Raw genomic sequence first — 13720 nt, 5'->3', positions numbered from 1 at the left:
CACATTATTTTCAATTATAAACCTCTATCCCTCTTCCCCCATGATAACAAGCCAAGTCCCGCCATCCTTACTCAGTTTTCACTCAGGTAAAATTGCCCCCAGAATTAAGTCAAAAGCTTGCCCTGAAATTTAAAAAAAAAAAAAAACAAAAAAAAAACCCCAAAAAAATCAAAATAAAGAGGGGAGAGAAAGGACTTAAACATTTGACTCTGAAACATATGCTTTTACTTTAAATTCTTGTTGGAGATGATGAACCCTGAATTACACAGGGAATCTTAGAAAAATCACTTCTTACTGGACACCTGAAGCAAGGCTAGGGCTAAATCCTTCTTTCGGACCTATGTGCAACCTTGGTTAATGGGCACCCAGAGCCTGCACAGAAGACATGGCTCTGCCTCTAACTTTGTTGTGATTTATGCAATTCCACTGCAAATTATAAAAGAGTCTCATTAAAAGTCAGAGGAGTAGTGCAACAACGTGTAGTCTACAACAATCTGAGCACACGAGCATTTCAGGGGAAGAACTGGGCAGTCAGAAAGCAGGACTTGTGTCATCTATTTACCCAGGCAATAAACACCAGAAACTGTCCTATCCCCATTTTGGTACCAACTTTTTCCCAAAGGACCTTAAAAACAAGGGACCAACCTTGCACAACCCCCGTGACTTCAGTGTTGGAAATAAAAAAAGCCGATACAAGAAACAGTGCCCTTTGAAATACAGCCACCTCTGGACCGCCAGCCGGAGTCATCAAGCAAATTCAGGGTACCCTGAATCCGCGCCCCGCTTTCAGACTGAAGCTCACACTGACAGCCAGGGCACGAACATATGCACGTGCCCAGGACATTTTTCTGCCCGCACGGCACACATAACCTATGGTTAGGTTCTAGGACCCTGCACACCGTGGCCAAGCTGTTTTGCTGGCTCTCTCCTGATCCAGTGGACTTCGCTACCCCCGAGCCAGGAAAATGCAAGGTTGACAGTCAGTCTAAAGCAGGAGGGAACTGGAGGCAGGAACCCAGAGAGGTCCTGCAAGGGGAAGCCCTAACTCGCAGCCAATAAATGAAAACTGCCGGAAGGAAAAGAGCACTGACAAATATCCAGGCTGAATGTGCTCGGTGTGCCAAAGCCAGGTGGGAACTCTACCTTCTTACAATGACCCTTGTTACTGCTCTGGCCGCAGGTTGGTTTTTTTAACAGCCAGTTTTTATCTCTATAATTTGACAGAGGTTTATTTTCAGAGTTGCAAATGGAGAATTGGAAACTGCTGTCTTGAGGAAGACAACGCTCTCATGGGAGGATGGCGGGGGGGGGAAGAATAGGCATGTTACCTCCATCGGGAGAACAGAATCATGACAGTCATCAATATCGGTTTATAAAATGATATAGATAATGGTCAAATTTCACCCAGCCTCAAACTTCACCCAACCAATGACTTTACTATGAAGACAATCACGGATCTGTATTTTACCAGGTAAGTTTAAAAGAAAGGTTTAAGGGAAGCAATATAAGTAGTGAATTTAATTCTTGCCTGTTTTGATCCAAATGCAATTCCAGCATCAGTGCGCTACTTTTTTTTCAAATGCAGTTGGTTTTAACTGCGTTGGCCATTTTTTTCTCTTGCTCTCGTATTTCCACAAGACACAGCAATTTTTCCCCATGTTAACTATTTCTGCTTTTAAAGGCAAAACCAGATGACTCTTCAGCCCTTCAAAAAAGGGCATGACAGTGCCAAGTACAACAAAACAAAAAACTGTCAAGTAAAATAGGATGCAGATCTGCTTCTGTTCTTTGAGTAGGCAGGAGGACAGACACCTAGTTCTGTTCCTCGGCTACAGTAAGGCAAAAAGTATTTGGCCTTTATACAAATGAGTCTAAAGTATCCTAAATGCTAATGCTACACCACAAGCATCCAAGTGAGGTAGAAACAGGGAAACACGTTGAGCAGTCTATGTAAAGTATATGAGCACTCAGTACAACATGCTTATTAGCTGATCATAAACTCTACGTCTGCACAACTGTTCATACTGATTATTATTTTCACTTGTTCTACACCCTTAGTAAGGAAGCCTAACCACGGATCAGGATTACGTTAGCGCTTGAACCACCAAAAGGTCAGATCTGCAGCTGGTAGGAAGGAGGGCAACTTATCTGGCAGCACAGGAATTACCCCAGCTTGTATCAGCAAAGTCTCTTTTCCTCCATTTCCTTCCACCTCATCTTCCCAGATTTGATGGGTCGTACAGTTTAAGGAGTGAGTCTGCTCATACGAAACACTCCCCAGGCCCTGCTTACTTGTTGATGGAGCTTCCACGGTTCTTGTGGCTTCATTTTGCTGGGGAGCTCAATATACTGATATGAGCTGCCTCTCCCAGGAACAAGCAAGAGCCTTCTGTATGGCAATAAATTCATGTGGATTATTCTTTCTTCTGTCATGCAAGAAGTATTCGTGCAACCACTGCCACTTTGCAACATGTATTTCCTTTCTAAGAGATTAATCCACACAACGAAGGCTCTGTGGACTTCTTTCTTTCCCTCTGCAAACAGGTCCCGGCTAAAACTCGTATCACACTTTTATCCTCTGCAGGACAGAGCCCAGTAACTCTCACATTGGCTGAGAGGGGAAGGATGTACAGTAGACCTGCCCAGCAGGAGTCCCGAGGACCAAACATGCCTCTTGGTGTTACAAAGCATTCTGTGTGGTTACCCTCCAGATCACTACGGTTTATGGGCCTCATCTTGCAGTCTTTGCTCAGACAACACTCCCATTGACTTCCACAGAACTTCTGTCTGAGTAAGGACCCAGGATTTGGCCCAGAAGTTAAAAAAAAGCCTTCTCAGCTTTCAAATGTAGATGATTAATGTCCCAGAGACAGTGGGCAGAGGTTTGGCACACTGTAAAAAACTGACTTAAAGCTGAAATTTTCCTCCTCTTTCTTAGCCTCTTTGCAGACACAGGCTTTGAAAGCCACCAGCCTATGAGATGCTGCATTGTATCCATCATGGGAACATCTCACCTGCCATAGGACTCGGCTGAAGCACAGAAGAGACCATGCAAAGGGCTGCGTTTAGGGATCCACACAAGTTGCCTCCTGTCTCTGCAAGTCTGCAAAGCTTTTTGCTTCCAAGTTTTGCGTGCCACTTAAATCAAACACCGAAAACCTCCTCACTGAGATTAGTCTCTCCATTACAGCTTGTGTTCAGAGACGCACAGCTCCTCTTTCTGAAGGCCTGACTTGCACAGCCTGTCCTCCCCCAAAACCCATTCCCTTATAGGTGCTGACATAAAAAGGGGTATCCTGCGCCAAAACAAACAGTGGCATGTACAGCTTCCAACAAGACAGCGTAATGCAAGGAAGCAGCTGGGCATCTGTGGCTCTGAACAGCCTGGAAGAAGAAGAAATGAAGGGCACACTGAAGTCAAGGAAATAACGCGCGGTCCTCTTCTGCTCCGCACGCAGCTCTGTAACCGGTGCCCTTTCCCGCTCCTCCAGGAGCGATTCCCTGGCTTGGAGCATGGCATGTACAAGCAAAAAGGCAACCCCAGAGAAAACATTCCCAAACTGTGGAGTGCTGTGCAAAGGGACAGAGGAGGGACAAAGGGTGCAAAGCAATGAACAGATGGAGGTGGGGTCAGAGCAGCAAAGCAACGGGATCCCAGAGAGCAGAAGGATGATCTCCATTGGGCTCACAGATAAACAGGATCCTCCCGTGCTGAAAAAGCAGCAAGCATTAATTTTGCCAAGCTATATTGTAAGGACAAGGGGTCCAGATGCATTTCTTAGTGCTTTTAAAATTCAGAAGACTCCTAAAGAAGATTTTTGCTTACATGGGGAGCTGCCAGCCGCATGAGAAAACAAATGACATCATGATAGACTAGGCTATGCCACTGCGTGTCAATCTATACGTTCTTACTGCGCAGCAAGTGAGGCAGCCTGAAGAAAGCTGGCCTACGCATCGGCAATTCCCAGCCAACAGATCGAGCTCTTGCTTAATGACAGTACCCTGTCTGCATGGCCGCGGCGCTGGGAGCACAGCCAGGGACGGGCTGTGGGCAGACACCACTTTCGGCCCCTTCCAGTGGAGAAGGAGGCTACTGAAAGAGTTGCGAGTGCAGGCCACGGTAAAGAGAAAACTTTTTATTCAGGGAGTAAGGTTCTGTCTTGCTCAGCAGCCATATGTTCAGATGGGACCAAGGGCAAAGAGGGATACGTTCCAGTTTCAGTCATGCTCATGTGAATCATTAATCACCGCAAGGACTGGGGAGAGGCTGTGGATTTATATCCATGCAGCTTGTTTCAGAAACTGGGCTTAAAATAAAGACAGAGAAACAAAGAGAGCATCAAAATGATAAAACATGACTGAGAGGAATATACAAAAGAACCAAGTATCATCTCCTTTTGCGTAACATTCAAATGGAAAGGAGAATAGACATGAATACCAAAGTGATCCTACACATCCAGCACAACATCCAGAACTGTTAATGGTTGCTTCCCTCTCCATTTGCTGACACAAAGTATTGCAGGACTGAGATCACAACCGGCTCTGGAAAGGCAGGCAACGCTCGGGAATTTCTAGTGTAACGATTTCACTGGGAAATTAAAATGGTGCAGCTGGTGAAGAAGAACTCGAGCTAAAGGAAACAAGTTCAAAATATGCCAGATTTTGCACGATACACTAAAGAAGAAGAAGAAGTACTTGAAACCAGAGAAAACTGCACTGAGATGGAAGTAAAAAGAGATTCATTGCTGCGCTCCAGACCAGAGCCGTCAGCGAGCCAGCGAGGTCAGGTCTGGTAAAAGAGTCAAAGCCAGGCTAAAAACATGCATGGAGGGAGCAAGGGAAGAGGCAACCACATGTCAAAGGAGGTCATCCTGCTGAAAGAAGGCAAATGGGGAAATGAAACACCAGGCTTAACCTGAGCTGGCGGAGAGCAGAAGCTTTGAGGGAGAAACACAGTGGTTGATGAGAGCTCTGCAACAAATAGGACGAGAAAAGGAAATGGCAACTGGATCTGGAAGGAAGTCTGATGAGAAGGGGCTTTTCTTCACCAAGGAGGGTAAGAACAACTTTGAGAAGAGTGGCAGTGAAAGGGAGATACAGTAGCAATAACATGACATTTCTATAATGCACATGGGGGTAGTAGCTTGCTAGTAAACTGGGAACGAGGGCTTGGGTAAGATCTCAGCTTTCGAAACTGCAAGGGGTTGTGGGTCCTCCTCAAAACTAAATGCCAACACAGTGGTTTGTGGAAAACGGGATGAGAAGAAAAGAAAATCTACAGCCAGCACCATGGTGCCCTGTCTTTCAGGAAGCTCCGTACGCAGCCAATTATGTCTTTCATTTGCAAGAAAAGAAACTCTGACTTGTTGCCTCTTTAAACTCTACGTAAAGGACTCCACTTCATGCATTGGAGACATGTAACATGAGAAGCAGATCACATGGGGGAAACACATGAGAGAAGTGCATGACTGGGCTAAGGGTTGGAAAGGGGATGCTGGTTTGGATCTCAGTAATTGGACTAGTAAAGCATGAAGCTAACCATCAAAGAATTCGTGGAGAAAGGCTGGAAAGAAGCTATGGACTTTGGAAACTCCTTCATGGCCCACAGTCCTGTAACGTTTTGGTTATACGGAAAACTTCAAGGGCAAAGGATTACAGATCAGAATCTGAGAACTTAAATCATAATGAAATCTACATCACTCAAGAAAATGTCCTCTTGGATAAAACAAAACAAACCAAAACACTATTGTAGGAGGTGAAAGCAACAAAAGAGAGGGAAGATTGGTTTGGTTTGGAAGACAACATCCAGGTATGTTGGAGGTTGACGGTGTTGCGAGGATCCAGAGAAATGTCCATGGGAAAGACCATCTTTTTCAGAAGAAAAGGGTAGTGTGAATGAATCCTCGGTAAGGGGAGAAGGCAAAGAAAGAAGGCAAAGCTGACGGAGCAGATTAATCCTGAAGTAAAAAGCTAATTAGTCCAGAAATGTCTGATGAACTACCAAGAGTGATCCTGCAGACTTTGAGCATATTTCTACTGAGTCCTGTGGTCTTTTTTCATGAAAAGGATCACACAGCAGTGGGAAAAGAAGCACAAGCTTGAGCATCTTGGTAACCAAAAGGTCAATTACCCTAACACAGTCCATATAAGATTCTCTAAAACAGATCGACTGAGGTAGCAAGAACGGGCCTACATTGTAAAAGCAGTCACTACGTCTCAAGTGTCGAGAAGCAGGCAGTAGACATTTATACCCAAAAGCTGCACCCCATGTTCCTTTCCCCTTTGCAAACATGCAGGCAGAACAGTTCCTAGCACAAAGGACTAGGTATGTCAAACTGTAGTGAATTCATACATTGAGCCATATATTACTTTATAATAACCCTGGAAAACACTGCATGCTGTTTATTTGTTCCAAGTCTAGCTTCTAAGAAGTGGTCTAACCATTAAGCCTTTGGATGACAATTAGAGTACGCTTATTTTCTAAAAGTCACTGGAGGAAAAAAAAAAAACCAAACCAACCAAAAAAAGTGTTTTGCAGACAGGTGTAAATTAAAAGCCTCTCTTCCACAGAAGCAATTATTCTCATCTAAATCTTCAGAAACTGTATTCAGCCAAACATATGACAAAAGGGGAGTGTAATGGTTCCCTATGAAACAGACTAGTTTCACTGCTTTCTTGGAGTGAATTTTGAGAAAGAATCCAAATGTTTAAAAAAAAAGTAATTACTTTTTAAATTGTCATTCCCTCTGCTTCAGTAATGTGGTAGTATCATGTATGTGTTAAAATACAATTTTTACCTTCTATCTGGACAGCATCCAGTTAATGAAAAATTTACGAACACATTAATTTAAGGCACTAGCCCAATGCATTTTGGGCTAATGGGCCATAACAGCTTCTAGTATTTTGGCTGTCCCACATCTGTCCTTACAAATGATCTGCGACCTTTTAAAAAAGTTAGTGAACGGGCAAAGTAGAAAATCGTATGGTCTAATCCAGTCTTACTGACTTCACTGCAAAAGCACCGCGCGCCTTAGTAGGAGCAGGACTTGCAACTGCACTACAGCTCCCGATCGCAAAAATTCTGTTTATACGCAGTTTCGGAGCCCGATTCACGATGCCCTTTGCAAACAATCCCACTGGCTTCAGCCGCTCTTCTCCCATCACATAAGGATGGAGGGGATGAAAAGCCTTTGTACCGCCAGTGACCCATCTGCCTTTTCAACCACACGGCAAGCAGCAGGCGCACCCCGAGCACCTTGGCCTACCTGTGGCACAAAGGGCAATGAATGTTTGTGCATGCTTCCGGATCAAAAGCAACTTGTCTTTAGGTAGAGGCAGCTTCCTTAGGATGTGTTCAATGAAATCATGCGGGGTGACGGCTGCGAGGTTCCACTTCAACTTCCCCAGCACCACCAGCTCCCATTCCTGCAGGGGGGGACGGGGAGGGGAGAAGAGAAGAAAAGCCATAAGCAAGCCTGAAAAAAACCCCACTTTGCTTATTTCTCTGATTGTAATTATATCACTGCTAAATTGGTTTTGCTCAAACATTTTTTTCCTTATGCCCTTACTGCTTTGAAGTTGTTGACTTTATTCTTTTTATTCCTTTTTTTTTTTTTTTTTTTTAAACACTGGAAATGTCAAGCTCTACTGAAAATAATGAGACCTGGCAGCTCCTGCCAAGATTTTACTTTTTTTGTATCCAGTGCTGAATGCCCACCCAGAAAGTTTAGCCTGCAATTAGATATTGCCAAGGTCACTGTGGTCCTTTCCTAGTAACTCCTTTTAAATGGCTATAGTCCTTACTTTATAGCCATTTAAAGCCCTAGGGATAACCATGCACAAAAATAACCCAGATATACATTCTTTTTTTCAAAACTGGGGAAGTTAGCTTGATGGCATTCTCTCCCAAAACTGTATTCAAAAGCTCCTGCAGATAAATCTGATGGTGCTTAAACTACTCCAAGACAGGCTTTGCAGAAAGGAAATGCACGTTAACACAGCCAAGAAGTAGCCTCTGTAAATTATCTGCCAATAAATCATGTAGGATCCATTCCCACATTCTTTGCACGCCCAAAACTCCCAGTGAAATCAAAGGAAAGCTTGGGCGGGTATGTAACTACTGGCCATTCCCTGCAATGTGATTACATGTAGAAATGGTACCTAATCAACAGATCCAGCCATGGGGTTCAAGCAGGGGCTAGACCTGCATGCTGCAACATTTAAAATAAATTTTCAATACCTTACAGTGCCCTGCAGAGTGAACAAAGCTCAGGCCTTGGACTCGTTTCTGTCTCATGCATCAACTATTAGCTGTTAACTAAATTCCATGCACTGATTCTTGAGTCCTGATGATGCGTGAGCCTGATGGAGCCCAGCGTGGCGGGGAGCCCCAGCTAAGCTTGTAGAGCTGGCAAGTCGAAAAAAAAGTCCTTTAATTTTGCAGCCGAGGAGACGTCAACCAGCGTTGCTGAGAAACCATAAACATGGACCCCACAATGCCATTTCTGCAGTCGTTTCTCTGAATAGATGCCCGCTTTAACAGCAAGTTACTTTCCTACGGACATTCCTACTGGATTATGACAGAGCCCTCCATTGCTTGAAAAATCTCATGTTCATGTATGTAACCGGCCCCAGAAACTAGATGGGGTTTTTTTTCTTTCTCAAGAAAAACCTGTGAAATGTTTGAACATAATGGCAATTATGTTAACTAAGGACTGATCTTCCCAACATTACTAATGCGACAGAACTCGATATAGAAGAGCACTTAATCTAGAGAACTGAACACAGGGAAGCACTTAAAACACATGCTTAAATCCACGTGGCACAAAAAGGTAGGCACATCGTTCCACGTCTTCTCGTGCGGGGGCCACGGCACTTCCCCTAACAGTCCGTACCACCAGTGGGACACTTCATCTCTGTGACAGCCACGCCAGGGTTTGCAGTGCAAAGCTCTTTACTCTGCAGAAGCATGAGCTCCCAACCCCTCCCCGGGGGGAATTCCCACTGCCTTCACCCAGTGATTCATAGGAGAAATTCTCCTGGGATTTGGCTGGCTGCGCGCATTCACCAGGATCTGCGAGAACAAAGCTATCTGGCGGAATATACATCTCACTGAAAGGCTTAAATACTTGTCTAGCGCTCTATACCATGAAGCGCTTTGCAAATATTAATTACTCCACTTAATGATCTTGATTCTTTTTGTTTCTGCTTTCACTGCGTCTGCATCGATCTTGAACTCTCCCAGAAGTCCTAGACATGGCCTTTTACTCACGGGGTTGTTTAAGCGAGCTGAACTGTCATCTCGCCACCTGCCCCGGTGACAACCTACGGGGACCCACGTTCGCAAAAGCCGCGGGAACAAGGCCGCGGCTTCCCAAGTTACAAACGCAGCCACCTACCCGCCGGCACCTGAGCCTTCCTAGGCGCCCCCCGACAGCGAAAGTCCCCCTGGGCTTCGGCAAGCAGGGGCACCCACGCTGCCCTGCGACCCCGCCGGGCACCGACAGCAGCCCGACCGGCGGGGGCCCCCCGGGGCGGCTCCCCCGCCCCCGCCCCCGCCGCCGCCTGGCAGCCGTTCAAGGGGTGAAGTCACGCCCGGCGCCGCGTGTCTGCCGCCAGGTGGCGCCGCCGCCCCGCGCCGCCCGCCCCGCGCACGTGCGCCCGGCGCCTCCCTCCCGGCGAGGTCCCCTGCGGGGACGCCCGCACCCACGGGGGGACAGGCGGCGTGGGGCTGCGGGGGGCGGCCCCCTGGCGAGCCCAGCCCCCGCGGGCTGCCGCCGGCAGCGCCGTGCCCGTGCATGCGGCGCGGAGCGGGTCCGAGTGCCGCGCGGTGGGGCGGCCTCGGAGGCGGCAGAACCGACGGGGAGGTCGCCGGTGTGCGCCCTGCGCCGGCGCCGTGCGCCCGCGGTTTCGGGCCGACCCCGCGCCGAGTCTTTGGCACGTTTTGACAGTTCGCAGAGTGCGTAAAAACCCGTGAAAAGCGTGATTTTTTTAAAAGGCTGGGGGGTGGGCGGCAAAAGCGATGGCTTGCCGTGCAAGAGAGGGAGAGGGAAGGGGAAGGCCGCCAGTGGAGAGCTGACGGAGAGAAGGTGGAAGGGGGCTGCTTACCAGCAGCTCTTGGGGTTTGATGGAATTGTCCGTATATATGCACAGCTTCTCGGCTGTGAGGGGGATTGTCTCTTTCAGCTTGGAGGCCAGGAACATGCACACTGCCCCCAGCAGTTGCAGATGGCACTTTCGAGTGGGCACCACAGCTAAGAATCTGTCCAAGTAATTCATGGCCAGAGGGAAAACTTCTTCTTCGCACTTCTGCTCTTCACAGACCTGCAAGCGAGGAGCGTGGGGAGGGGAAGGTGGGGCGGTGGGGTTGAGGGGGGGAGGAAGAGAGAAAGAGACAAGAAGGAAAAAATAAATAAATGAGTGATTCCACGAAATAGACCACTGCCTCCCTGCTATGGCTCCTGCTATTTTTGTTTCCCGGGGAGCTAAATTTTGGGGGAGGGGGAGATCTCTGGAGAGGCTGGGAAGGCTGTCAATCGGCTTTCACATTCCTTTAGTTCATTCAGTAAGAAACGAATTCAAGACACTGTGTGGGAGAGCCGAAAAGCCCCATCCAGCAGCAAGCGAGCAGCCTCCGACTTTTTTTTTTTTTGACCCAATTTTTTTCCCTTTTTTTTTTTTATTTCGTCATATTTTCAAAAAATCGATAAAAATATCAAAACTTCCCCGGGGGTCCCGGTTTTGGTGCCAGTGGCATCCCGGGACGGTCCCCTATCGTTTCCGACAATTGCAAAAATTCCCCCGGGGGGTGTCCCCCAGCCCTGCGCCCCCGATCCGGCGGGGGGGGGAAGGACGGGAGACAGAGCGAGGACGAGGTGGGGTGGGGAGAGCCCGAGCAGCCTGGATCCTTTTAGCAGGAGCGAGCGAAAAAATAATTTCAAAAATTTACAAAAAATCGGAGCTGGGGAGAAAAAGCACAAATCGCACATGAAAACCAAGCGGGGAGTCTGGTCTTTCCATCCCAGGGGGTTTAGTCCGGGAAAGGCCCCCCCCAAAGGAGATCCGAAGGGGCAAATGATGGGTGGTGGGGCCAGAGCAAGGCAGGCGAGTCTGCGGGGATCCGGGCCCGCTGCCGCCCCGCCTGAAGTATCGGGGCGAAGGGGGGGTTCGCCGCCCGCTCGGGCTTCCCGACAGCCCCCCGCCAGGCCGGGGGGACCGGGGCGCAGTGGCGGGGCGCATTTCCGAGCCCCTTCTTGGAAAGGAGGGGGGAAGACGGGCTCGGCGCCTCCGAGCAGAGTTGCATGCAACGCAACATGGCGAAAAAAGGCACGTCCTCACCACTGCATACGTGGGCATGAAATCCTCGCTGGGCAAAACGCGGGGGGCACCGGGCACCCCCCGTCCCTCGCCCTGCCCCGGGCGCATCCCCTTTTCCCAGAAAAGCCTCAATCTCAAGCGCTCCCGGCCGCCCGCAGCCGGAGGCGGCTTTTCTTTGCTTTTTAATTGCAAATGACTTTTCCACCACCACCACCAACCACCCCCCCTCCCGCTTCCTCCCCTCCTGCACCCCGCTTTGCGGCAGCCCCCCGGCCGGGGCGATTCCCACCGCGGGCTGTCGATGCTCCCCGCGCCCCTTCCCCCACCGCACCGGGTGAGCTCAGGAGGGGGAGGAGAAGGGGGGGGGGGAACGACAAGAAGAACCCCCACGGCGACCGGAGGGGCGAGAGGCTGCAGGGGGAGAGGGGACGAGGCGAGGCGGAGGTGCTGCCCGCGGCGGGGAGCCCGCAGCCGGCCGCCCCGCTTCCCCCCCGCCCCGGCCGGCACCGCTCCGAGGGGCCGGGGGAAGGCGCCGGGATACAAACCTCCAGCATCCAAGTGGCCACCATCCTCCTCATGAAGGGCTGGATGTCCTTCTGGACGCACTTGAAGTAGGAGCATTGGGGCAGATACCTCTCCTCTATGGTTAGTAAGTTGTGCAAAACGCGGTCATCGTAGAGCAAGTTTGGGTCAGGCAGAGCTCTCCTCATGGGATCCACCTCGCAGCACAGCAGCTCCATGTTTCCAAAGAGATCTCCCTCTTTCTCTGATGGAAAAGTTTTTTTTTGGAGGGGGGAAAGGGGGTGGGGAAAGGAGGGGTAGGTGGGTGGGAGGAAGACGGCAGGGCTTTCCAGCTCGCTCCTGCCTCCCTTGAAACTCGTCTCTCCCTCTCTCTTGATTTCTAGCCTAAAGTTGAAGCAAAGTGACGCAACTCGCCAGGGCAGGCAGTTCTCTCTCTCTTGTTATTATGGAGAACAGCAGCTGGTCAGACGTAACATCAAACGCGTTGTGTGTTTTTTTTTTTTTTTCCTCTCTATAAGCTAACAAGGAACCAGGAGGCCCTCGTATAGGGACACACACACACAAATGACAGCTTCTCTTTTTCTTCCTTCCAGCGACCAAATGAAATCCGCTCCACACTTTCCTTCTGCGGGAGTCCGTCTGAATCTATTCCCCCCCCCCCCCCATTATTGCAAGAAACTACGGGCTCCCCCTTGGTACCCACCGAGGCGATGGGGGCGAAGGATGCAATGTCCTGCCTCGGCAGGGTGCCAGGTCCACGTCCCGTCCCCCTCCTCAAGCCCTTGACCCACTCCCCCCTCCGGTACCCCCTTAGTCTGCAGCCGGGAGGGGGGACGCAGAGCTCCGTGCTAACTGCAGCCTAGCAGCAAACCCGAAAAAGACCCCGAAGCTTCTTGAGGGCTGCGGGTGCGGCGGCGTTTTCGGGGTGAAATCTAACAATAATCACCACGCTACTTCCTCCGGCACACATACGTGTTTCTAGCAGGCGAACCGTTTTAGCTCTGCATGGCCACACTGATACAACTTTCTAGGAAACGCAGCGGAGGAGGGCGGGAGGAGGGAGAGAGGTTGGCGGGGGGGGGGGGGGGGGGGGTTGGGGAGAGGAGCCTGTCCCGCACCGGGTGACTTCCACCCTCCTCGCACTTCGCCGGCGTCGCGCTCGCTCCGCGCCTGCAAAATGTGTCAACTTTGCGAAGTCTCTGCCGCTGCCTGCTACGGTAGAGCAGAGGCTCCCGAGGGGGAAGGAGCTGCCCGGGGCCGGCCGGGGATGAGCTGCCCGGGCGGGCGCGGAGCGGCGGCGGCAGCGGCCCCGCGGGGCATGCGAGGCGCACTCCCCCCGGAGCGGCCGTCCTCCCCCCGGGCGCCGCGGAGGTGGGCTCCGCAAGGGGGGGGCAATACCGCCTTAAAAGAGTGAGTGGGGAGTTTGGGGCGCCGCTTCCCCTCCCTCCATTTGCATAGCCAATAGCTCTGGGGCTCTCGCCGCTGCGCGCTGATTGTTACCGGGCAGATTATATTTTAAGGACGCGTGCTGCCCGGCATCGGAAGCAGCCCGGCAGGGAAGGGGGCGAGGTGCAGCCCCCTTACCTGACCGCACCGCCGGTCCCGGCAGCCGTACGGGCTCTGCTGGCACCGGGGAAGGCGGGCGACCGGCCGTCGTTGCCCGCGAGTGGGCAAACGCGCCCCCTCCCACGCCAGCCCTCGCCCCTCTGCATCCAAACGGATGGGAGGGATGGGACCGGCTTTGCCGTGGGTTGCATCTCTGCGGCGTACAGCGGCAAGGGCTCCCTTGCAAAAACCGGCTGGGACGGCCCCGCACCTAACCCGCCCGTCGGAGCAAATGGCTACTTCGCCACCAAAAAGGCAGCAGGACTCCCTTCCCCCC

General features: G+C 50.6%; 1 protein-coding gene across 4 annotated transcripts in view; it reads right to left on the bottom strand.

The window, feature by feature from the left end:
• CCND2 (cyclin D2) overlaps nucleotides 1-12227 on the bottom strand; it is a 34874-nt gene extending 22647 nt beyond the window's left edge. The window contains exons 1-3 of one of the 4 annotated variants that reach the window (XM_075508643.1): nucleotides 11862-12227; nucleotides 10108-10323; nucleotides 7266-7425 (exon numbers count right to left, since the gene is read on the bottom strand). In XM_075508643.1, the coding sequence (XP_075364758.1) occupies nucleotides 7266-7425; nucleotides 10108-10323; nucleotides 11862-12056 (571 nt within the window). In that variant the 5' untranslated portion in view covers nucleotides 12057-12227. The remainder of the gene's footprint in view (nucleotides 1-7265; nucleotides 7426-10107; nucleotides 10324-11861) is intronic. The other 3 variants (XM_075508652.1, XM_075508659.1, XM_075508635.1) reach the window with 3 other exon arrangements.
• Between the last annotated feature and the right edge of the window lie 1493 nt (nucleotides 12228-13720).

Source organism: Mycteria americana, chromosome 1 (assembly GCF_035582795.1).
Source record: "Mycteria americana isolate JAX WOST 10 ecotype Jacksonville Zoo and Gardens chromosome 1, USCA_MyAme_1.0, whole genome shotgun sequence".
Classification (NCBI taxonomy): domain Eukaryota; kingdom Metazoa; phylum Chordata; class Aves; order Ciconiiformes; family Ciconiidae; genus Mycteria; species Mycteria americana.
The sequence above is the reverse complement of the archived record's forward strand: the minus strand, read 5'-3'. Positions and strand labels throughout refer to the sequence as shown.